Source organism: Bemisia tabaci, chromosome 4 (assembly GCF_918797505.1).
Source record: "Bemisia tabaci chromosome 4, PGI_BMITA_v3".
Classification (NCBI taxonomy): domain Eukaryota; kingdom Metazoa; phylum Arthropoda; class Insecta; order Hemiptera; family Aleyrodidae; genus Bemisia; species Bemisia tabaci.
Genome location: NC_092796.1, coordinates 61,259,493 through 61,286,672, shown reverse-complemented (window position 1 = coordinate 61,286,672; position 27,180 = coordinate 61,259,493). Strand labels below are relative to the sequence as shown.

Genomic DNA, 27,180 nt, shown 5'->3' with positions numbered 1-27,180 from the left:
ATATTTCACATGGAGAAAACGTGAGATCAATTCTCTCTTACGCGCGAGGGTGAGGCTTAATGCACAACATTCTAAAAAACACAATTCCGCGTGGAGTGACACCTTATTATACAGTTTCTTTTATCACATTTTGCGTTACCTATACATTATAGTTAGTACACGGTAATAGCTCTCTTCTTCTGTCACAACTGTTTCGCGGCTCCTTGAGGACCGTAGCATAATTAATCAATGCGAGCAAGACAACAAAATTAAAGTTATTTTGACTTTATGCTTTTTTGATAACGTGCTGACTAACGCTCCAGCAATTTTTTTCCCGGCGAACATTTTGTTTATAATGTCAAAAGCTGACGAAGCTGATTTTAGTTTCAACAATACGCTGTAGTTTCCTTTACGACCCCAAAAATAACAAAATAGTACACCTCGGTACGGGTTAAACAGATTGTCCACATCTTCCGGAGGTCGGAATATTTTTGAGTCCAGACTTTTTTAAAATAGATCAGATTGTTATGAGCTCTACTCTCCGATAGTTCCAAAAAACGAGTGATCATTATGTCGGTAAACCTGCAACTTTCAAGTATGCTTTTAAGAACTATACGAATGTCACATGCTGAAGTTTCATCCCGGATACATCGAGGGAACTCTATTTTTTCCCTGTCTCTCTACTCCCCTCTCTCCCTTCCTCTCTCGTCTCTTTGTTCTGGTCGAAGTTATTTTTCTTGGCGAAAAATGACTTAAAATATGAGATGACTCGGTCAAATTTTGTATGCGTTGATTGCGCAATACGCACGCGTTAATTAAGAATTCTGAGCTCCTCCTCATTTCTGTAATTTTTAAAATCCCGCGAACGTCAATCTGTTGACACTTGGATTTACCGAGCTGAGTAGCTTTAAATAATTCATGAGTTATTCTTATAACCAGGATACAATTCATTAGATGATTATTTTGGTCCAGCTGTATTGTACATACAGGTTTCATGCACAAATTTTGCTGGAGAATTCAATCAATCAAAATATTCATACAGATGAAAAAAAATACAAAGTCAGAGATTCAACAAAAAAGCTCGTCTCGGCCATGTTGTAAACTTTTAAAATCTCTTAAAAACTTGATGTTAATTCCTATTTTTCTCTCTTTCGTAGAATAGCCGAGATGGCAAAGGATATTATAGTTTAGGAAAGATTTTTAAGGAAAGATTCATTAACATTTGTCCTTAAAATCCTTGCAAATGGTTATTATAATAAATTGTGGAGCGGAAATTAATCGGTATGAACCGATTGGTACCAGTTTGAAAAGTGGCCATGATTTACATATAAGGAAGAAGGCAGCTATATGAATAAAACCTTTCGATTAAAGAAGGCGGCCAAAAAAAAGTGATTAGAAGTGTTGCTGTTTCAATTGCTGTATAAAATCGATTAACATAAAACAAAATTAGTGTGGTCCAGGGCAGAGGCATATGACCAATCCTGGTTCTATTGTGTGCAGGAAAATGCACTGTAACAAAGAGCACATCTCTGCCTCGTATGTGCACGGAATAAAGTAAAAGTGAAGTTAACTGTGTTGTCTGTTTGGCATGCAAAGATACCCGAATATATAAGAATGCACTTCGGCAGTGTTTTGTGAGCCAGTGATGTAAAAACTCACGGCATTCTTCAGCTAAAAAAGTCAAGTTCAAAGCAATGATTCTTGACCCAGATACTCTTTTTGAATCAGCGTCCACTTTGTCAATACTGAATGTTTTATGTACGAAATCGAAATTATTCCACGGTTTTTCGGCCCTCAGGGCTTCAAAAATCAAACATTAATGCCGATATGCCGATTATGCTTCATCGGATCCACACGCAGTTTCCGTGAAAATTAGAAGTGGCCATAAGGATTCGAGCTCGAGACCTGCATAGACTTAGAATCAGACGCGCTCATCACCAGGCCAACCTGGTCGAAAAGTCACCATTTCAAAATTGAGATTATGTTAGTCGGGATGGAATGTTAGTGGGGTTTGATTTAATTCCCTCATTAAAGATGTGTAATTTCTATCAAGATTGCCCAATGCCTAGTATTTCTCCTCGCATTCAACAGAAATAACCAACTTGTCCCTAAAATTTCCACCCACGGCCCAAAAATACAAGAAAAAGAACGCTACACTTAATCAACTAAAATAATGTTTTAATATCCGGGATATTCGTGGAATATCTTGGCCTTCAAATGTGACGCTATGGATGCTGGTTGGAAGTAGCGCCTTGATGCAACTATTCGTGTTCAATGGATGACCATGTTGCATATACGTGGCGTTGAAGGCGTTTTGACTTTCCATGCCCTCGCAACATTCCGCGCACTGCACGACGGACCGTTAAATGTCACTGGTACGATGTAGGTGCAATTGAAGTACATTTCCCAAGTAGGAACTGAAAATGGCTCAACCGTATAAACTCTTACGTGAATAGGGGAATTAATGGTACACATGTTGTTTCTAAATTGTGCTATAAATTTTAGTTCCTACTTGTAAAATGTAGTCCAATTAGCAAGGACGATAAGGGACTACCCCTTTTGTGTAGCCTTGGCAGGCTTACACTCTTTTCTTCCTAAAACCGAAATTGAATCTATATGCAACTAGCAGCCGTTTACAATTAACTGGATATAAAAAACGAATCTTTAAAATTTCTCTCAAAACTGTGAGTTGCTTATAATATCACAGATGATATTCTAACAAAAATATCGTTGTCAAAGTATCTTTCAAGGCAAATTTCCCATTTCGTGGTTTGTTTCTTTTTTTACAAAAAAAGAAGAAAAAAAACTTGTGAAGATATTTAGCTGGAACAAATCAAAAAGCGTTGGAATGGTGCACATTTTTTGACGAATTCCATAGCCAAAATACAATGATTTATCGGTGAAAAATCACATATTAAATATTGAACCGTAACTTAACCTAGTCATTGACTTTTTTATGAAAATAGTGTTATCCAGTCAAAAACTTTCGAGTTGAAAGAGATCTTTTAAATTTAGATTTTTCTCTTTTTTTTGGTAAGGATAGTAGGGTCAAAAATGGTTTTTTAAACACACCTTTATTCTTAACACGTGGTTAAGAATAGGACGATAGCCAGAAGAAGCTCAACTATGCGTGTAAATGTACAGATTTTATAGAAACCATATCGTTTGCAATCTAGTCCCAATCAGATATGAGGGTCAACTATAACAAAACCTGTGTTTTTTGTGCTTCACTTTCACCCTTGTGATAAGTCATAACATTTACGAATATCTCTGTCAATGTATGTTCGTATGTCGTTGTAAGACGGAGGAATTCATTGGAATTCCGACCACTATACAGGGCTATACTCCGGAATCCAATTCATCGATTGGCCGTTCATCGGCGCAATGCGTAAGGTTTATAGAGGGGACAATGACCATGAAACAAACTTAATTACGCGTAGACACAACCACACAGCGAATCCATACGTCCATGCCGTAGGCCATCCGTCCTCCTGAGTCAGGGTTTCCTTGAAGGCTCCCGCTCAGTCTGCCACGCTAAGGGAAACCGCCGTATGAGCCTCCAAGTGTTGCCATATTCCCTTTGATAAAATACGGACTCATTGGGAAAGTCGTGAGTATTTTTATTCGAATTTTTCAGAGAATTTTGTTCGCAATTTAACCTAAAATATTTGAAAATTTCAAGGAAAAACATACACAACTTTCCTAAAAAAAAATATGATCTATCTGGGGAAATTTGGCAACTTTCAAATGGCCATACGGCGTTCTTCCTTAGTACCGTCACTGCCTGCCCACTTCTTCGAAAACCTGCCATCTAACCGCTGTTACTGCTTGTGACTCTGCAGCTATAAGTTACACTGCGTTGATGTAATGGACAATTCTGCAGGAGGGCCAACTGTCTAGTCCATTTCACAAAACGGTAGATTTTTTCTTACTTGCATGCCTTTCTAATACCGTACAAGGCGATCAACAGTTATTTTTGATAAAAAAGGGTAAAATATTCAAAATTGCTCTATGTTTGAAAAATGGATAAATTATGAGGGAACGCCCCCTGGCCGCAACGTGGTCCAACCCCCAGGGAAGTTTTGTGCTTTCAAATGACCATTTTTAGGTTAAATTTAGACACTTAAAGAAAGCGAGCGCAATTGGAGGTTATCACTCGCCGATATCTGTACAAGGAATTCGTTCCGATGGATTTCTCCATTGTATCTCCAGAGGGAACTAAGACGAAAAATAAACTTTACTTTGTTCAAACGGAAAAATGAACTATTATATCACGTAATATTAAAACACGTTTATCATATTTTAGAAATTTAAAGATAGCAGGCTCATCTATACTTATCAGTGGCTACAAAAACCATGAGTTTTGACCCAGTGCAAACAATAAAAATTATGGTGATCAGAGAGCTTCATATACAGCGACAGGATGACCAAATCAATCCAAAGCCGTAGCGAAAAGTAACAGTGAAAACCGCACGAAATCGAGATTCGAGATTAGATATTTGGTACTCCACTTACTAACGCCTCCAAAATTGATCATTTTTTTTACTAATTTCCAATAGCTCATAGAGCCGATCCCACACTACACCCCAGCTCCAGGTAACCAATAGCTTGAGACCATCAATCTTGATTCACCTGGCCGGGGATCGAACCCGGGACCTCTTAGTTATAGAACCAACGCTCAAACCAAATCACAGGAGGCCTACAAATCTGTCTTGAAGAAAAGTATAGGTACAGTTGAAACAACTTCGATGATCTTCAAATTGAAATGGATAAAAAATAGTGTAGTGAAAGTGGAAAAGTTGCGAGGAAAGCGTCGATACGAAGCAAACGACCGTTATGAGCTTCCGATGATCGGCATTTTACAGAAGCTGGTCCATGAGAGAGTTTTTGAAAGCGTTGCGACAGGAGGTTCTGGACGGTTCATGACGCGGGCAATGTAGGTTTCTGGCACCTTGACCTTTGCCGCAAGAGCAGCGAGCAACGCACCGGTGCTCGATGGTGGTGTTACGTTATGCCTCGCATTGTCTGCACAAAATTATTTCGGCAACACATCTTCGAGACATTAATCAATCTTTGTTCGGCGATCGCCCGATCAATGAGTTGCCGTTGCCATGTTGATCCGCGCTCTTCGGGGATAACGTCGCCGCCGTCGTCGTCGGTTGCGCCAACTCCGACGACAGTGAGAACATTTGTACCCTAATTGGGTTGCGAAACCCGTAAGATGCTTCGCTGGCCTGGTGCCGATCCAAAGAAATCCCAATCTTGAGTTCGTTCAACTTCTCCGCTCTTTCGTCGCGAACCAGTGCACGACACCCCCCCCCCCCCCCCCACGGGACTCAGTCCTGTCTCTGCCTCTATTCTTCAATAAGCACTCTTTTAGATCAGATCGCTTGCACTTTACCATTCCATTTGGTTGATATGCATTGGTCGCTTGTTGTATCGGTTTCGAATGATCTTCATCAATATATATTGTGAAGATAGAGAGTTATTGATCAAACTCATTCGATAACGAATCAACTATCGACCCGCCGCCTGGATAAACTAGAGTAACCAGAGTAACTAGAGTGACTAGAGTAGGGAGAGTATTGTCATGGCTTTGCCGCTTTCTGATTCGTCCATCAGTTTCAAGCTTTTCACAGAGTCTTTGAGGACCGATGTAGGACCTTGTCTTCACGGTACGTTTCGTGGAATTTGTCCCAAGTTCGATTCGCTGGAATGAAACTTCTTGGCTTTGCGCCGTTAAGCAACACAACAAATTTCTTCTTCTTCCCTTTGAGTCGCTCTTAAAGACTCTGCTTGGTACTGTGATTAGTAAATACTGACTGACCTAATATTTTTCCCAACTTAGCGAGTGATATTTTTCCCTGGGACAAATCTCTTGAAACGCCCCGTGGAGACAAGGCCTAAAAAATCTAACGGTGAAGAATATGAAACAGGATTTATGAAAATGTACCTTATCTCCCAGGAGCCAACCATCCAGGAGAGCCAAATTTACGGGAAAAGGTCAAAATTGGTGATTTTGTGTTTTTAAGGGGACAGGAAAATAACAGTTTTTGGGTGATGCTTCAAAAGATTGCATCAAAAGCCCTTCAAAAGGGAAAACGTCAAATCTGACTTGTCAATTCCCACTAAGACCTCTTCAAAACTTTAAATGTTGTAAGCATAAGTAAGAAAAAAAGTGTGCGCAATTTTCAGGGTATTTCTGGCATGTAATCGATAAAATGTTGAGGTAAAAAGTTTACCTATACACGTTTCAGTGGCTTGCACAACAAATGGAAGAAAAATTGAAGATAATAACTGGCTAAGGGGGGGGGGGGGCTAGGGGAGGCTATCAACTTAGAGTATTTATCTTCATTTCTGTTCATGTTTTTGGTCCAAGAAGCTGAACTTGTTTCGGGAGGGTTTTAATGACAAATTTTTTGAGTCAACGAATCATTACGACATAGCGTGGGACCTGCGGGAAGTTCTCGGCAAAAGAACTCCTTCAAGGCATATTCTTGACTTAACCCTTGTGGTCTGGTAACGAAACGAACCGCCATGCCACCTGCACGAGTGACCTGCAATACGGTTTGCGGTCAACCGCCGAAAAGCGTTTAACGGCGACCGCCCATTATCCTATCGAGCTAATGAATTATACCCACCGGATTGGTCTCTTGCCTGACTGAAACCAAAGCATGGGAACTTGGGTGACGCCATGCGGGTCTTTATAGCGACATCAAACCATCGACAATTTGCGATCTTGCTTGTTATGAATACTGATCTCTGTTCTCCATCACATCTTCTGTTTGATAAATATTGTATTTTCAAGTGATGGCACGAATTTTGTCTTTCTTTTTTTAAGCTATAAGGACCTAAGTAGGCAAAAAAACAGAGGGGGGGGGAATATGTGTTACTTCGATTTGAATGGTTCGATTCTCTAATACTTGCGATCATCGATCAGCTAGTGGGTACGTAGGTAGCAGCAAACGTCATCCACGAAAAGAATAAAGTTATGGGGATTATCCCAAAAATTGTGGTACCACCCACACTTGTTGGATGATATGGACGTTTGCCAATTAATTGTGGTGGTACCGCAAATCAAGTTGGGGTAGTGTCGCAACATTTGGGTTAGTAACCTAATTTATTGGGGCACTACTACAATTAATTGGAAATGTCCGTATCATCCAAAAATCCCTACCTCTTCTTCCGTCTAAAATTACGCATAAATTGTACGATGCACTTGCTGTCGTCATTCATTTGAACCGCATTGGCAAGAAGTCGAGCGATTTCGATATTATCACCAACCGTATGTTTCGTGGTACGTGAAAGGAATAAACTTATTAAAGACAGGGATTATGAACATTGCTAAATTTCGCAAAAATTATCTTTTGCATGAAAATGGACTGGAGTAGTACCTTCTACAGAGTTTCAGGTTTTGAAGCCCTTCGTCACGTTTCAGGGTAGTTGTTTGATATTTTTTGACGCGACGCCGTCATTTGTGGGTCAGTGTGAACATTGCGAGAAGTATCATAGCTATAACTAGTAAATCCAGTTTAAATGTATGATTTGATGAAACAGCGTTCAGTAATGTCATTACAACTATCTTTAAAAGGCCTGCAGCTCAGCGACGGTTGAGCAATACTTGGCGCTACAGATACATGAACCTAGTCTTGAAGCAACATGAGAGTCAGATAATCTACACGACTCTCTCCCCTCACACCTACCTTCTTCATCAAAAACGGTGAATTAAACGGTTTAAGTGATTTTTAGTACTTACAAACCGCAGTTCCAGCACTGAAAACAATCGGAGAAAATTATTTTCAATGAACAGCTAATCATACAACATTCACTGTGATGTTTTTATACTAAAAATCACGAATAATGATTTGCCCTCTTTAACGCATGCTCGTTTACTTTAAAAATATTTTTATTTTGTAAGCAATTTAAAGACCCTGCATGAAAATAGCTTTCCTCTTTTAATTGTGCTTGCGCGCTATTTTACTGCGAAGATAGTTTGTGAGGAGAGCTCCCGAAGTAGGCAGTCCGAAAACTATACTCAGCTTCTAGAAAAAAGCTATTCCGGTGGATTCTGGCATCCGTAACTTCAAAAGAATCCCAGTATAGAGCATTTTAAAACAAAGTCTCTGTTTTCACATTATGTGAGGCTCCCAAAATGTCATACATTTATTTAGCTCTCTGATCTTCATGAAACGGTTGGTTGATGAATGAAAACGATTAAACGTGTTGTAGTTCAATGATACATAATTGCTTTAATAATTTTTATTTTAAGTGAGTTTTCGCCTGATATTCTATTCCAATGTAAAAATTTTCAATTTCACGCCTCATACAAAACAACAATTAAACTTTTCCAAAGAAGTTAATCTCAGAGTCTCAGCACGGAATAAAATGTCAACTGAATCACAAAATAAACTCCAAGAAAGATAGGGGATCTGATTGTGAGATGGAATGCTGACCAAGAGAAAACAACACTCTACGCAACACTAACAATAACGCCTGAATACAACTATACGTTCTCATTGGATGTCCATGTTGCATATAGAGGCAATTGAAGGAGCTCTGGCTTCTGTTGCCGACAGATTCTTCGTAAAGATCCTCATTGTACGCTTCCCGGAAAGATGAAGGTCGATGAAGGGAAAAGAGAGTTACACAATGATTCTTTTTAAATAATGTTTTTAAAGTAACCTCATCATCGATCAGCCTTTAGACCCGTGTATAGGCCAATATTCGACCCTAAAAAGACCGAAAACGACCAGACCATGATTCATTTCATTAAATATATACTCTCAACGAGCAAAAAATCGTAGAATTCAGGAAACTGAGGGTGGGCCAAAAAGCGACCCTTATGCATACTCCGTTCCTGAACTAATTGATGAGTGGCAATATACTCTCCCAGGTACTGAGATTTTGGCGACGGAAGTCCATGGAACATTTCAGGGGACTGGTAAAGTACGAACTTGGGATCAGACTGGTTCGTCTATCCACGCGGCATGGACCACGCCATGCCGTCCGGCTGTAGGATGACGGTCAACACGTTTGCTTGCCAGATTCCCTCGAAAAATGGTATTTTCGATCGTGGATCAAGGGCCGTGGCGTTCGAGCCGGCAACATGGCGGGACAATGCGCCAAGCCGTCCGTCGCGACGGCGCAGGCGCTGCGCTGCTACTGCGAGATCCCAGCGCGGCGCGCGGCGCCGCTAACCTACTTTCTACGCGTGATAATGACCTGACCTTGCGCGTCCATCGGCAAGGCCGCCGCAAAACTTTCCCCTGACAGTTAGGCAACAGCTTCACTTTCGGCGCTCCTGTGCCCTGTGACCGGTCATCGAGCCCTCGCCCCCCCCCCTCCCCGCCCCCGCGGTTTGACTCGTGAAAAATCCCAACGATCGTGAATCACCCAGAGATATTATCGTCGCTCCTCTGGCGTAAGAGCGAGTCTCGATTTCCGTATAAGCCCCAGAATGCATCAGTGGCGTAGCGTGCTTTGCGATATATCGATTGATCTGACATTTAAACCTATGGAAAAGGATCAATAAACAGGGTGTTCGCAACGGATACCTGAATAATCGATTCTTAACCATGGCTTCAAATGGGGAAACATCGATAGTCAATCACTCACGCCTCGCCATTGGAATGCATGGATTTATAAGTAAAACAGCACTCACGTAGGAATTCAGATACACCCTTTTCCTTACGTCAGAGGGGTGACGATGTATAGGCCGAGTTTAATAGATGCGCATCAGTGTCAACTTTGAGATGAAGGGGTTTAATCGTGTGTTCCTGCATGAGAATCAATGATAAATAAAAATTTAAACAATTATTTTCACGCTCATTTTTCCCCTCCGGCTTTAAATTTTTGATAATGAAAATATCACGACTAGTTTAATGTGAAACTGGTCCCGACTCATTTTCTCCCAAAATGCGACTTTAATGCGTTTTTGTTATAAATGCAGTCCTTATTATATAGACGACGCACTTCTATTCTCTATGGTGTAAAATTCGTTTTCAGAGGTGATTGCTGAGATCTCTCCAATGAACATCCATCAGACAGAAAAGAGATCAAAAAGTAGGTACCAACTAATTCAAATGGACAAAAGTAACATTTACACATCATCGCCCTGCCGCTTGAAAATTATGGTTTACAGGTACCTTTTTAAGATTTGTCTGACTTTCTTGCGATTTTGCGAATGGAATTCACAACTTTTAAATCTCGTGAGAAGGAAATCGCATTCCTTTGATAATTTATCAGAGTGCTTAATATGATCAAAAAGCCAACTCTGCGTCGGTGAGAAAGAGCAACCTTCTGTTTGAAAATATTATGGTTAATAAATCAACTATGCTCGGAGACGAAGATAGCGCGGTACAATAGTTACCGACCATTAAAGAACAGTAAGTATGACGTATTTCAAATTAAAAGTTGCCTGCCCTATGATTCTGCATTTCACGTAATGGCACCATTTTGTTCTTACTTGGTTGAGCCCCGAGATAGTGAGGTTTCAGAATTGAATTACACCTTCAATATGGAAGGCTCAATTTTTCTTGGTGCTGTGACTCTTCTTACGAGGCACCATTCCTGTACTAATTTTTTCGGTAAGATCACGAGTATATTTTTCAATCACTGCGCTAAACCTTTTCAAAACCGAAGAGAGTATTTTGATTATGCCAATCATTCAAGCCCAAAAGAGGAAGATTCATCATTTACTTTCAATACTATTTGCCCTGTTTCGATGCATTAGTTACGTCTCGTCCTTTTTTTCCCTGCTGGTAATTTTGCCTATATTCCGTTAGGAACCAGCAACCATCTATAGGATTTTTTTAGTGTCTATAGAAATCAGGGAAATAGACACATCTATGCTCTAGGCCTTTCAAAGTTTCAGAGATTAAGGCCAAGTAGAGTCTGGATTGAGCGTAAAAGACAAATGAGTGAATGGATTTCACCACATTAAAGATGCTTTGAGGAAGTAAATGGACATTTTTATTGTTGCACCATATACACATACAAAGATCATATTTAGCCACCAACAAACCGCACATATACAGAAATGAAAACAATAAATTGAATATAGTTACAAAAAGAGGATATCAAAAAAATGAATAAAAATTCCTATTTGTGCATAGCTTTTGAAGACTTTGTTTCGGAAGGAGGAGTGCATCTGAGTGTTCCATCTGATAGTTCATTAAAAATAAACACTGATCTAAGGTAAATTTGTGGCCTGCCTCCTGCTCTCTTTAGAGGAGAGTTGACAGAGTTTAAAAAATAAACAATACATGGTCCTCTAAAAATAAAATTCTCATTATCTACCATTCCTAATCGTACGACGGAAAACAAAATGCATTTTTAATTTTGATTCATGAGTAATTTTTGAGCACATTATACATAATATCCTATCCATGTAGCATATGCACAAAAAAGCTTCCATCTTGCTGACAAATGATTCATTTACTTCGTTGAGATTTTAATGGTGAGCAGAGGTGAAATACTTAAGAGGCTTTAATTAACTCATAAAAAGAACTAGTCCAAAACAAAACGCAGAGAGCAACGATCTGAGAAGCGTGGCCGGGTTAAGTTACAACTTCCTGGTTTTGGATCGTCTTAAAAAATGAACTCAATCCGGCTGCTTGACTTTAACAATATAATTCGAGGCATTTATTGTTCTCTGAGAAGGACCAGACTTGCAATGATTACAGGCAGCCGAGTGGGGATATTATTCTCACTTGCTGCTGCTCCTTCCGCGGACCGAATTCGAAGCGCGACACAGTGGTCAAGACTGTTCATAAAGTTTTCAAAGACGTGCGGTCATCAGGAATCACTTTCTTTAACCAAGTGAAGAATTCTCACCAACTTTGAAAAGCAATTTCTTTTTCTTTTTTTAGAAAATAATAATCCAAGCGAATGCTCGATCATGTTTCAAGCCACGTTTTTCGCTATTAGTCACTCTATGTGCTCTCCGTAATTTTTGTCCGCGATCATTTAATTTCGTATCCATTGTGCGCCATGCTGTTTACGATCACTCTTCTCAGCGCTGACATTTTAAGACCTGAAGACGGACGAGCAATTTAATCCCTGGCCCAGTCGTTTTGCAACAGTCCTAAACATTCGAGTTACATGACTGATGCGGGGACAAAAATAGGGCAGTGGGGAGCGAAAAAAACAGGTGCACTCATGAATTAAATAATACCGATAATATCCTTTGAAAATTAAGTTTCGGAGAAGTATATTCATCTGAGATAGCCGCAAAAAGAGTACGCATTTAAGTCTGATCATTGTATTTTATTTTATCATACATATATAATACTTAATAAAAAAGAGAGACAAATCTGAGATAAGATCGCAGGCAAGATGTGGCTCAAGGGGGGGGGGGGGTTATTGTATCGTATAGGTTGACTTCGTTCCATTTGCTATTAAGAACTTAAAAAATTCCAAGAATTGAAGCTTTTGCAGCTGGGATGGAATCTGGAAATTTTGGGAACAAATTTGTTTAAAATTGATGTATATGATCTTAAACCTGGTGTAAACCTCTACTGAACAATATGAGTATCCATTTTAAGGCGCATTTACCTAATTTTAAATATTACATTCCGTCGTTTCCCAGACAGAAAAGTTGAGGTATAAGAGCATTTTAAAGTTGAAAACTTTCAATTCGCAAATTGCACTTTAACTGTATGATATTTTTGAGCTCTTCAAATTGAAAATTCCGTCAACTTTTCTTTTGATTGCACACAAAATTCAGCCAAATTTTGAAAATAAAATCGCACAGTCTCACACTCGTAAAAAATTAAATTTTCTCTGTCACTTTTTCAGCCTTGGAATGAAGTTACGTCCCTTTGTCTGGGTAACGAGGATTACTGTCCATGCAATGATTTGATTTCTAATAAAGTTTTTTAAACAAAAACCCTCCTTAAACTTCATTAAAGTTAGTTGGATTTCACTGTTTTTCCCTTCTTTTTTCGTGACGACCGCTACTTTCAGACACGCGCCGGAACTAGGATAAGTTGTCTATGGTTCGGCTGGAGTGGTTGAAGAGAAAGAAAATGCGATGAAACGTGGTCATGGGCAAACTTAAATGCTTAACAACATTCCAGTCGAATGCGTACTGTCTAATTTTGCACGGTAACTGCTTGACTGGTGTTAGCGGAGTTTCCTTTTGGTGAATGAACCACCGCGGTACACGATACGAATTGCCAAGCGCAAATCGTCAGGTTCCGATATTTTCCCAATTGAAGCTATGGTGAAAAATCGATTAATCAATAATCGATTCTTTTCTACACCTTGTAATGGGGGGGTCAATCGATTCAACAGAAGACGAAGTATTGACTACTGATGACGAGACGCAACGAAACGTAAATCACATCGACCGTGGGTCATCCGTTAGCCTGTTCAACTGAACGAAACAAGATAAATACCCGCCCTTTTTACTGACCACAAACTGTCAGATCTACAGTGGGGAAAACTAGGTCTTGGAGACTGCAAAGTTCTTCTTGCGATAGTATATTGTGAGATGTGCCTTCTTGAAACCTTATTGGATAAAAAATAGTAGGTTTGCAGGAAATCTTTAAACTAAAACCCATCTATCACTGCGATCATGTGGCTTTGAGAACTGTCCCCCAAAGAAAATAATTGATAAAGCACAGAAGGTCAAGAAATGAGTGGTAGAACATTTTTTGTCTATTGCAAAAAACTTCACGACGCTTGTTGAAAATATGCAAAAATATAAGAACTATAAGATGGAAACAGTCGGACTGAAAGGCCAAGAATCACACTTAAACTCTCTATAGATAGACAGAATCATACAGAATTCACCTCTCGAGTCTCGACTACTGTACATACTTCTGGCTTTGTGCACTTACATAATTGTTTCCAAAAGTTTTTAAGCGATAGTTTTCCATTGCATTCTTATAAAATACATTCATTCAGTTGGAGAAAAATCACTTGAGGCATCACGAATTAAAGACAGTTTGTTTGCTCGTGAAAAAAATTAGGTACATTCAGGGCCGGATTTACCTACTTGCCGCCCATGGGCCACCTGTATTTTACCGCCCCCTTCTAATTCGCTTTGGAACATCTATGAAAACCGTCAAGTGAACGCGCCGGAGGGAAACAGGTGTATAAGACGCGTTTACTCATGTAGGACACATTTTTTGCGAAAGCCCTGTCAACACTACTAGCAAAAATTCTCGGAACTTGACGCGAAAGTTAAGTTCCGTAAACCTATCTCTGTGTGGACAAGGCCTTCCATTTATAAGAAATGAACGAAACAATTATGACAGAACAAACACAAATGTGGTTTAATAATTTTAACTTCCACCGCCGCGCAGCTCTGATCGCACTATTTTCTGACAATGCGTGAAGTATTTCTACAGTCTTGTAGGCGCTATGCTTTTCACGCCGACCGCTGCCGACCGCACGGTCTTTGACGCTATGCGTGAAGTATTCATGCAGTCTTGTAGGCGCTAATATGTGCTACATGTCGAGACCGCCACGCCGAGGGCTTCTCCTTTCCATCTCAAGTCCTCGTCATCATTGCTATTTGCGCCGCGCCGCTTCACGCCAAATTGCGTGTTTGGTTTCTCTAATAACTCGACTAATTAAAGGCGCTGTCTATTGTACCACCGCTAAACGACAAAATTATAAATTACTATACTCTTAGGAAATGAAAGATTTTGTCGCCTCTTCTCGTTTGTAATTTTTTTTATACCTGCATTTAAAAAAATTGCAAAACTTGCTGCCCTCTAAATTTGCCGCCATGGGCCGCGGCCCATGTGGCCACCCCCTAAATCCGGCCCTGGGTACATTCTAAAAAAAAGAAATAAAAAAAAAAAATTCAGAGAGTTTGAAATGCCATTAATACTGAAACACCTCTTCCCCAAGTTTTACAAGCAAGACGTTTGGGCCACTAAAATATACGTAGGTGAGCATGACATTTGTTTAAATGTTTAAAAACCGAATTAAGTGTCTATATTGAAAGTGAGTTGGATGAAATGTAAGTAATTACTTCGAATTTTATGCGTCAAAGTTTCGATGATCTACCTGCTAAACGCATCTTTGTTTCAGTTTAAGCATTCACTTTCTGCAGCAAGTAATCAATAATTGGAGGTCATACGGATAGCATAGTAGAATTTAGCGATGAACAGGTACATGCGGTAGCTAGCACTGCCGTGCTGAGGAAAAACGCCGTATGAACATTCGAGAGTTGCTAAATTCCCTTCAATAAAATGTTTATTTTTGAGGAAAGCTATGAATATTTTTCCTTGAAATTTTCAGAAACTTTAGGTGAAATCGCGAACAAAATTATACGAAAAATTGGCAGAAAAATATTGACAAATTTTCCCGAGAATTCGTGATTCACCGAAGGAAATGTGGCAACGCCTGGAGGTTCATACGGCGTTTCTCCTTATCACGGCAGAGCAGATGACTTGACCACTTGGAACTGCAATGACACTCCCGGCGAGTAATTAAAGAAGCACCATGGCAGCTCCGGCAAGCACAATCTCTGCCTGGTCACCTTGCTCGCATTCCCCGAGTCCTTGGTTTTCAAATACGTAATTATCCTCTCAACACTATCATTTTGGATTTTAGGTTTTTATCTCTTTCCTAAGTATTAATTTTTCCCTCCTGTTTCCCTGTTCATAGATGACTTGTCTAGTTTTTTCGAAGCCTTTACCGGCTGCATCATGAGCTGACGCAATCTAGGAAACTGGAGAAAAGGAAGTTTCATAAGTGCTCATAAGGGCCAACTATTCGATATGGATATCATTTTTTATTTGTATTTTTCTTTTTCCGATCCGTAGCGTCATTTCAGCCGGGTCGAGTGAACATGAAATTGCTGATTAGAGGACCTTGGGTCCGTTTACAACGCAATTTCCTCGACTTTTACTTCTTTAGAAAATTCTTAAGAGGCCTCCAGTCAATGACGAATTTCCTTTCATAAAATACGTATTTTCTGGTAAACTTGTGAATGTTTTCTTACGATTTGTTGGACAATTTTTCCCCAATTTAATTGAAAATAGCCGAACATTTTTTCAAAAATAGATTATTTACAGAGGGGAATTTTGGCACCTGAAGGGCGCACTTACGTCTGATCTGTCAGTGCGAATGAATCAGTTGGGCTAGTGATGAAATGATTGTTGGATGACCCATAAGTTCACGAATTAGCAAAAAAAAGTAAGATGTGTCCAAATGTCAAGCTTATGCGTCCAATATTAACAGAGATGTAACCCTTTGAAAAACACAGTGCATACTAAAGACATCCGTTGTGGTGGTGCCCGGATTTTTAGGATTCATCGACCAGTGATACACTCTATCGCACTGGTTGCTAAAAAAAACCAGTGCTAAAAAAAAACCAGTGCTAAAAAAAACCAGCGCTAAAAACCCAAGTTGCTAAAAAAAACACTAATAAAACTGCGATTCATGACGTAATACGACATGTTTTTTACTAGATTTCCTCCATTAACATTGGTTGTAGAAACTTGGCGTTTGGGCGGATCTCATGATTTGTTCCTAATCAATACGCATAACCAACAAACAATGAATCTATCATCAGCCCAAATGACCCAATATGCCATTTCAGAGGGCGCTCTGAAAAAAAATATGGTAAAAGCTACTACAAATCTACTCAATTTTTTTCACAGTGATACTATTTGGTGAAAATGAACAGGATTGTAGTATTATTCACCAGAACTCTGGTGATATTTACCATAATATGGTAAATGTAACCATCGAGTCTGGTGTTCATTACCATACTCGGAGCAATGTGTCAGAGTTTGGTAAAATCTACCACATTTTTTTTCAGTATGCGTGAACACGTTTCATCTCGGCTCGTCAAAAAAAGCTTTACGGAGAAAGTTCTAGTCTTGGACTTACAGAGGGTGAGGGATTGGTGATTTGAAGGTAGAAAGCATGGTAATTGTGTCGCCTCAGCAGAAACCGCGAAGATAAAACGTCTGGTGATAAACCCATTATCGAGCGGTAATCGCATTATGGCGTTATGTCATTTGATCAGAACTACAATTCATCCAACTCGTCAGCTGCTCAAGATGAACGGACACTTGGCAATTGTCATGCCGCGCTGCGCCGTCACTGCTACGTCTCACTCCTGCCTTGCCGTCAAATGCCTCGGAGAAATAGTAAACCATACCGACTAAGGAATTTTTGGGTAAATCTTATACGAGTAGTGCAATCAGTAAGTTAATTATATTTTTTTTTCAGGTGTCACTTTCACTGGGAGGCTCTATTCGTTGAGTATAGATTTGAATAATTACTAAACGCGCAATAGAATAAATTTTTAGGAATAAATATACAGCAAAAATTTCCAAAAGAGATCGGGTCTGTATCGATAGAGAGCACCAGATCATGAAAGGCGAGAATGACATCATATCCGACGTCATGACCGAACAACTAGTCTGGTGCGGTCATTTAAGCAGAATGGCGGAAAAACTGCCAAAAAATATGTCTCATGGAGACAGCGGAAACAGATGTATTTACAGGAACAGAAGTCGAAATAGTTCTATCATGTTTTTCGTCCCCTTTAACTTTCCTACTCATGCGTTAAAGTCTATGAGTAAGCGAAAGAGAGCCCAAGTTCTCCTTCATTTTTCCAGGTATGCAATTTTACCTATTTGGAAGTTGAAAAAGTTGTATCATATGTTTTGCGTCATCTAACATTTCTACCCAATCGTTAAAGTCTCTGAGTCAGTGGAAAAGAGACCAAGTTCTCCTTTATCAGTGGATATGAAATTTTCACCTACTTTTGTCAAATAGAGTCACAATAAAGGTCAAACATAGAAATTACGTGTCATCTGTCTCGGATTATTTGCTAATTTCATTTAAGAAAACACCTATGTGGATAAACAGCATAGAAGAAATATAACTACCATCAAAAACCATTCCGAGCGAAAATTTCAAATGTCTAAATGAAATCATGTTTCCCGACGCCTTGGATACTTTTATCACGTGTTTGATCATTTTTGGCCTTTGTTTTTGGACCAATTTGTTTCAATTATCAAAAAGGCCGCTAACGAACCGGCAACACTACGAGGCTGAAGGTCAAAAGATTCAATCTGATATGGCATCCGTCGTCAAAGTATCCTTGGTTATTATTCAGATTTTTGACCCAGCGTTAAAGAAGAAAAAAACCAAATCAGTTGGGCCCACTACATGGTTTCTGCGTCGAGTGTACTTTAGGGAAGCCCGTAAAAAGAGAGAGTAAGTGTGTCGTATCTGGCAACGCCGTGTAGGAGGAGGAACCGGTTGCAGCATCGCCTCGCCTCATTCGGTTCGATTCGGTCACATCACCGGCAACGGGCACAGGACTGAATGAACCGAATTTCATATTATTCAACCTCATATCCATGATTCCTCTCTAATATTGTAAAGCTTGCATTTTCGGCGACAAAGTCATCCGCGTTCCGCGAGTAAGGTCAACATAACTTCAAAATCAGCGGGGAATCGAGCGAGTAATTCCGAGCACAAGTTACCCGCAAATCCGTCCTCAGTTCTGCATTGACTTTAAAATTTAAAAGCAAGAGCCGCAAGTTAGTGGGTCTTCTCAAGTATATTCCAAAAGTTGCCCAACTAATCAAACACAACGGCAAACGTGAAGAGCACAAAAATTTGTTGACAAATTATTTGATTTTCAGTTAAGCATAATGCAATGAAATCACTTACTTCGAGAACACGCGCTCTCCTTACTTCTGAAATTATTTGTTTGGTCCTTGAGTCCCATACAGACCAGGTCAATACAGATCATTTTTTCACAAATATGTCCAATTATCAGGGTTGTAGATGGATTCAGATATTTCGTCGCCCTCCTGACATAAAGGCGTAACTGCATACCGCGTTGAGCCCTATCGTCCATTTAACTCAATGATTTCCCGGGCTCATCTCAATGTGTAGTTACGCCCCTTTGTCAGCAGAGCGACGATTTGAATGACGTCCGAATTGGCGTATTTGTGCCAAGAGGAACTATACATATGCGAATGATCGAAATCAAAAGGAACTGAAGCACTCAAACCCTACGCACATAGCTCATTTTGATAAAAAGCATTTGTTTCTTTTTGCATGTATACGTCGAATTTGTCGTTTTCCGTACGAAGGAACGTTACTCCATCCGAAGGTTGCGGAATTGACTCAAACAATTTAATTTTCCACAAAAATGCACCGGTGCAATTTTTGTCCAAAGTTTCTTTGATGTTTGCATGAGACCGGAATAAAACTCGGTGAAATTATCAGTTAAAAATGCCCAAAATTTTCCTGGTAAAAGATTAATTTTCCAGGAGGAATTCGGTAAGATGAATTGCAGTTACGTGTTTTTTGCGAGAGGAGCGACGAATTGGTGAAAGGTGGCTCTGGAAGGCCGGCCCACGAGAGGGTCTGGAAGCGGCATCGACCCGAAACGCACCTGTCCAAGCTTTTGTCCGAACACGATCACGACGTATGAGTGATTTCGCGCGGGGGTATTCTGCTGTGCCAAGGAAAATACGGCGTACGAACATTCGAGAGTTGCCAAATTTCCTCGGTTAAAACAGGTACTTTTACTAGAAAGTTAAGACTGTTTTTCCTTGAAATTTTCAAATATTTTAGACAAAATTCCAAAGAAAATTATCTGAAAATTTTGAAGAAAAATGCCCAAAATTTCTCAGGAAAATCCAGTTTTTATTGGTGGAAGTATGGCAAGGACTGAAGGTTTGTACGGCGTTTTTACTTAGCGCGGGAGTATGCATGTGTGTGTGTGTATCGTAATGATCGGTTGCAATTTTTAGTGTTGTTTGGACGGCGCGGCGGTTATTAAACGTTCGGTGATCAACAGAAACTGTTGCAATGCGCCAAAGAAATTGGGGCGAGGTGGGGTGGATCGGCGGCTGCGGCGCTACGGCGGGAGGCGGCCGCGATCAGATGCAGTTTGCATCATTAATTGTTTTCATATCTGATTGTGAGGCTCGCCTACCTGGAACCCGATCGGGCCGTTGCCAACCGACCAACCCGCAAATCCCTGCTTTTAACCTCCGTGGCCGTACACGTATCGCTCTTGGTGTCTTGGCAACCGAGCAGATGATGTGATAAGGCGAAATGTATACATACATTGTTCACTCAAATGATCAATTAGCGATCTGCAATGGCAAACATTACCGCGCTGTGGTCTCCCCGCGTCTTTCACTCATTCATCAATCAATTTCTTCATATTCGTCAAAATAAGAACGAATAAATTGACGAAAGGAGAGGGATTGAAGGATTCTCAACCAGACGGTAGATACCTTTAAAATCAACTGTCTCTGGCTCTTGCAGTGAGGGTTGAATCGTCATGATAGTCACCGGGTAAAAAACGTTGTCTCAACAAGAGTTTAAGGACAATCGTCAGACTGTCAGCGCAGTCACCGGGTAATGGAGTTCTTGCACGTATCAGAGATCATCGATTTACGTCTCTATTCTTCTGTTAAATTTTGCGAGAAACACAATAATGTCACTGGCTTTCTCTAAAATCAACTCCCAAGCTCAAAAAAAGCTTCCAGAGTTGAGGTCATAACGGAGGAGATATCCCTTGCTACGTTGAGAGTTCACCTTTATATCTATAGTCAAACTCTCCATGCACAGATAGGGAACAAAGACATTAGCACGGTTACCGTGGTTTCAGTCTTGGAACTCTCAAGCAAAATGGCAACCCTGCTAATATATTTGCTTTACGTAGCATGGATTTTTTCCTCCGTTGCACCCTGATCTTTGAGAGCTTTTTTTGAGCTTAGAAGCTGATTTCAGAGAAAAATAAAGGAGGTATCGCGTTTCTCGCAAAATTTTACCAGGTGTAAAGTACCAAAATCACAAATCCCAAATCCCTGACACATGCAAGAACTCCATTGACGGCGAGGGCTGATGTCTATCAAAAACGCACTTTTATGCTAAAAGGAACTATGTGCATAGGATTTGCGGGTAACATAGTTTCTTTTAGCATTAATGTGTCCTATATCGTTGAACGGAGCCAAAACGTTTTCCGCCATGTATGAATTTGAAACGAAACATTTCTGCCGAGAGGTCCCTGAGAGGCCCGTGGGTCGGGGTCCGTGGCGCAGCGAACTGAGTATCGTTGGCTCGGTGCGGTGTCCCCCTGGAGCACGGAGGAGGTCGGAGGTCTCGGTATTATCTAAGATGATTCAAGCATTCAAGCGCTCCTGCTCGTTGATGTAACTTGCTCTCGGACAGAGCGAACAGCTGCTCGTGCTCGTGTCCAGGTCACTCTTCATTCATGCTCATTCCGGTTCGGAAACCCGGTCATCCGGGCAGGGTCGCCGGTCGCCACAAAACAGGAAATGCCGCGCATTGCCCGCCCCGGCCGGCCGGAGAAGGGGCGCATAAGGAACACCTCGTCAGTAGGTGAGTGTGACTAACGGCTTGTGGCGTGGCGTGCCGCCGGTCCCGCGGCGCGCGGCGTCCAGTGTAAGAACTTGCACTTTCATCGCTCCAACAGTTGACCTGCAAACGATCTCATGTTCTCTCGCGGCCGCGCCCGGGCTTGCACGCCATCCAGTCGACTAAATTTTTTCAACTCGGAGGTTTTGTAAATGATATCTATTGATAGGATCCGATTTTATCCAAGGGAAGAACAGGAAGGAAAGGGGGGACTAGGGTGAAATAGGGAGGAGAAAAGAAGGAGAAAAGAGAAAGGAGGAATGACGAAAAAAGGAGGAAATGGAAGTACATAGGAGGGAGAGGGAGAGGTCCAACATTATTAGTAAAAAAGACGAAATATTACCAGACTCAATTTGGGGGAAGAGTAATGTATATCCGAGTATCTAATATGTACATCAAAATTTACCAGTTAGCGAAAATTTATGTTGCCAATCGATGAATTAATTTTACAAATAAGAATATATTCGATAATGCATGTAATTTCTTCCATAAGAAAGAGAGGAGAATAGAAATTAGATTTTGACCGCAGTGTTCAATCAGACGACAGAATATGAAATGCCGCAGAAATTTGACTGATTTGCAGTCAAGCACTGTCAAATCGAGACTCCCACAGGAAATCTATGAAAAAATAGTCCTACAGCGTGACTGGTGTAAAGAACCGGTTCCAGAAATCCTCATGCTAACGTTGCAGAATTCATTTTTTACCGCTGCATATGTTAACTCCAACGAGGTGAGGAAAATTAAGACGTGTCAAAAATCTAACCACGGTGTGTCAGCAACTTTCCTGCTCCTAGATCGATCATTCATTAAAGTCTCTTCAACGAGGAATTAACAGAGATTTCACAGTTTATTTCTTAACAACTCACCACTTGGACATTCCGCAGTTGTCGGATAGCATGGAAAAATAAAAAAAATAAAATTAGAATAAATTTCGTTTGTGTCATTTAAAGGTAAAGAATGGAATACGTTGGAATAAAAGAGGAAAAGTCTAAGAGACCAGCCTGGGCCCAAATTTTCTCTAACCCTAGTGGACAAAAGATCTTATTTTTTTCCGTGGTTCAGGAACTTTCGTAAGTCAATCGCAAGTAAGTAAAACAATATGTAAATTGGTGTTTACTCCTCTGCACATAATTTATTTGATCATTAAATTCATTGTTCTAGTTATTTTATAATTAAAATTCAACCAAATGTCTGTTCTCTGGATTAACAATCGCCGGAAAGAGCGTTAACTACGCTAGCGTGGTGATAGCTCAAAATATTCAAAAAGAGAGTTGACTCTTTACCATAGGATATCTTAAGCATGTGGAGTCTTTTCGCCAAGATGGAAGTCATCATTTGACAACATGTGTTCGAGTGATAAGGATGCTGGCATGTGGCCAGCCAAAATAATTAATATCTTTCATTGGGCCATTGCAAGTTATTCGCAAGCAACTGGGGATCGTGCTCCGGCTACAATGTTGCCAGGTAGTTAAAAGTAATTGTCTTATTATCAGTGTAGAAATGAATAAATGTGGTTTTTACCGTTATCTGTGGCACCTCCGCCGGCTACGTAACCTAATGGACGATCGGTTCGGACGCATCTCGCTCACTTTATGAGATACGGTGTCGATGGCTCGGGACTTAACCGACTGACCTTCTTAACCCGAGGCACCATTTTGACAATTTTGACCTGCGACGTATTACAATTAAATCCACCAATTTCTCTTCCCTGACATCAAAAATAATCGAGATGTATGTCCTGTCGCATTCTATTCGTTTCGCAAAGTCATGAATGGCTCAGCTGCGCATGTGATAGAGTATGTTTCATGTTCCAATATTTGAAACGAAGTTGGAGTAAATGTGCCTTAAGGTGGGGGAGGGGTCGAGGTACTAACCTAACCTCTGCTGTGCTAAGGAAATACATCGCGTATTAGCATTCGTACGTTGCCAAACATCCTTTCGTAAAATATTTACTTTTGGAAAAAGTAATGAATATTTTTCCTTGAAATTTTCAGACACTTTAAATCAAATTATGAAAAAAAATTCTCTGAAAACTGAAGGAAAAATAATTTTAAAATTTCTCGGAAGTTTTTGTTTTGTTAATAGAAATTTGACAACGTATAAAGGCTCATACGGCGTTCTTCCTTAGCACGGCAGAGCTTAGATTGTTAATTTCGCATTATTTGACGGAAAGAACACTCAAACATTCCAAAAATTGACCAATTGGTAGCGATTCCAATTTTGAGGAAGGAAAATTTGTCACTCTGCGAAACAATACAATTTAATCGCTCACGACATCATTAGTCCCACCAACCTCTGACTACCCTCGAAATTGCTTTTCTTCGAAATAACATAGTTTCCTTCTAGCTAAACGTCGACTAATCAATGTTACCATTTTGAATAGTGTATACCATTGAATTTTCACGAAAGCAACGACCTTTCATCTATATTTAGTCTTGAAAAAATACTATTTAAAATGCCTGAGAATGTTTGTTTGTTTTAAGCGGGTTAAGGAGATAGCAGAATTCGCAGGCCGAAAAAAAAGTCATTAACAACCGGGAATTCTCACAAGAACCTCCTCATCATGGATGGGCACGCGACGCACAAGTTTGGCTCGTCAAATGCCGTCAGCAGAATTTAGACAACTGAAACAGTTCTTCCATAACGATGATTTTTTACCTGACATTTTCGCACTTTTTTTTAATTGACTCCTCACACTATAAAGTTTCTGAATGAAACAAAACTCTCGGCTAATTACAATATCTGCATTAGGTAGCTTTTCGGTTATAAATTCAGTATTCTTTAGTGTATTAATCGCATAAACACGATTAAATTCAGATGTATTTTAGCTAAAACAAAGGACATGTGAGTATGTGAAGGATTGTGATAAATACCAGGCGTCTGAGAAAGTAAGACGATTAAAACAATAGTATATCCTTACCGGTAAACAAAAGGTCCAACTTCGTTAAGCTTAGGTTTTTCACCATGATTTAAAAATTCATCCGGGTTAGTTACATTAAAAATGAATACTTTGGTAAGCCTGAGTACACCGGGTTTCTGCCAGTAATGGTAACTAAGAGAACCGTTCCACAACCTCAAATTCTGAAACAAAAGTGATACATTAAATACAATACATAAACATCGGAAAAAGAATAATATCTTCATTGGAACTGTTGTAAGAACGCATTGCAACTATGCAATCTTCAGATGTCATGTAAGAGCAATTTTTTTTCGATAATTATTGACTCATTTTTTTACTAAGAGACTTCCATAAAAATGATCAAACACCAATCTGAATGCGTTGGATAAATAATACCTACATAGTCATTGTGACCAGCGGAAAAAAAGAAAGGAGGTGAAATAAATAAAGGGGAAAGGATTGAGCTAACCAAATTTTCTCATTTAAAATTATTGGGATGTTTTTTGTTTCTTTTTTTTGGTTGGTTTCGCCTTCATGTTTTGTCCGAAAACAATTTTTCAATGCAGAAATTTTCTCTTATAATCTTAAAAACCGTGCATTTTACAACAGGAACTTTCACTGTGCCAGAAATTTTATTTAATACAACTACTTGTATAGAATATTGGTAGGTACCTATTTGTAGGTACCTCCAAAGTATATCTTACATAATATAAACTTCTCAAAACGCTCAGAGTTCATGTCAAAAGTTCAAGCACTTTCAAACTGAGGCAAAAGATTTTTCATCTCGATGCTTTTCATTTTAAAACCTAAGTCAAAAACGGCAATTTTTTTTTTCACAGTTTAAATGTTTTCAAGATTCTTTTGAGTGGATTTTAGTTAGTAAGCTGCATATTCAGGATGAACGTATTTCAACCGCAAAGCCGAGTCATAGACTGGCCAAATGTCTCCCAGGAATCTTGAACTTTGATGCACTTTACCTTGAGTATCAGGTAATCCAGCCAAGGTATTGACGATAATATGATTCCTATGGCTAATGTGAAAAGCCCAATGACTATAACAGCGAGGCGCCCTGCAAACAAATGTACAACCAAATTAGTTCAACTGCAAAACAATACAATGCTTTGTTAGTTATGAGGATCATCGCTATTACGGATGTCCTAGCGATAAGCACAATTAAAAACCACAGCTATAAAACCATAGTCTCCTCGATGCCAGATTGTGTATATATTCATTAGCGCGAGAATCTTGCATCGGTATTTGACTTAATATAAAGATGTTCGAAGATAAGAGGAAAGTGGATGGTTATAACACTGAGAAAATAATGTCATCTGTTAATCAGTATGACAGATCAGTCCAACTATCAATTTTTTTGGGGCAGATTATCGAAGGATGGAGACTTTAATAAATAATGATTTTATCGCCAGATAAAGTTGTTGTGCTGGAGACATGTTATACTGCATTTCGCAGTATTCTTGTAATTTTAATCAAGACTGAGGTACAAATTATGTCATTTTCGGCATGACTTTAAATTTTACGTCAGATCATGCCGTGGCTTCAAATATTTTACTCACTTCATTGTGATGGCTTCATACACATAGAAATGGTTTTGCAACATACAACCAATAGTGATACGACGAAATTTAACGCTTGACGTCTAAATTTGCGAAAGAATGAATCTCAATTCTGTTGTTTTAAAATGTTTGCTCTTATTTTACATTTCTGAAAGATTATTGTCATAAAATTTTCCTAGAGCATTTTAGAGAGGCCTAGAAAAAATTTGTACCACAATCATACCCCGAAATATGAAAGTTAAAAGTGACGAGAAATTTACAAAATTGCAAACCGGAGTTTTCCTTTCACATTATCGGATTGTTCCTTTCTTGCGCGGTATCCTCCGGCCGTCAACGAGATGGCGGAGCTTACTCAAACTTATTTGACGTGGACTCTAACTCGATGATCTTATAGTAAACAGTTCGACTTGCATCTGTATCGTATTTGATACATCAAACAGGTGAAATTGTATCGATATCGATTAATTCAACATTTAAACATAGCCTCAAAAGTCAATTTAGAAATCTGAGGGAACGGGTCTTCTGGGATCGATGTCTTTATTCTTTTGAGCACCAAATGCCAATGAAACGAGAGGTTGATAGGATTCCTCTCATTTTCAGCTTTTCCATCTTAAATCCTTAAATTTTGGTTTGAGGTTACGTTTTATTTTTTTGAACCAAACGATACATCGAACCACTATCGAATACAGTCCATTGCACGTACACTTGTGTAAGCGTTCATTAACAACTTCACTTCTCAAATTTATTGGATGCGGATAATCGTATTTTTCAAATGAACTGGCAACGGTTTGCCAACTCTTTGTTTTGGTCAAGGTCGTTTCCGTCGAGATAGAGAAGCCTCCAGAGATGTGAGGACGCATCCCCTCGATTACTTCCCTAATTGTTGGCAAGCACGGAAATAGCGGTGTAAATAATTTCATAAGATAAAATTAACAACTCGGGATCAAGATCAAACAGCATGGTGCATACCACATGCGGGCACCAAGAAGCATGACGCCCACGGCACAGCACAGGAGGCCTATTAAGAACAGCATAACCACGTCAAATCAAAATGGGAGTTCAGTTGCATTTGCTGTGTAACAAAAATCCCCATCAATCCTGATTTCATTGCAGGATTCTCTCATGGATCGCATTTAGCAAAAAGGAACCAGCGTGATTACAGTGTTTCCAAAACTGTGCAACTATTTTTTTTTTCTTTAAAAATACTAAATATATGTGCAGTATTAAAATTTACACAATTATTCCCCATTAAAATTAAACTTTTTTGGTGGGATGCATAAACTATTTGCTGTTTTGGGAGATTTTTAGATAATTATAATTGACGACCAATAATGACAT

At 39.6% G+C, this 27,180-nt stretch overlaps 1 protein-coding gene across 1 annotated transcript in view; it reads right to left on the bottom strand.

Annotated features, from left to right (window-relative positions):
• dsb (scavenger receptor class B member debris buster) overlaps window positions 1-27,180 on the bottom strand; it is a 67,846-nt gene that overhangs the window by 14,354 nt on the left and 26,312 nt on the right. Inside the window, exons 2-3 of the mRNA XM_019043437.2 lie at window positions 25,249-25,340; window positions 24,293-24,453 (exon numbers count right to left, since the gene is read on the bottom strand). Coding sequence (XP_018898982.1) covers window positions 24,293-24,453; window positions 25,249-25,340 — 253 coding nt within the window. The remainder of the gene's footprint in view (window positions 1-24,292; window positions 24,454-25,248; window positions 25,341-27,180) is intronic.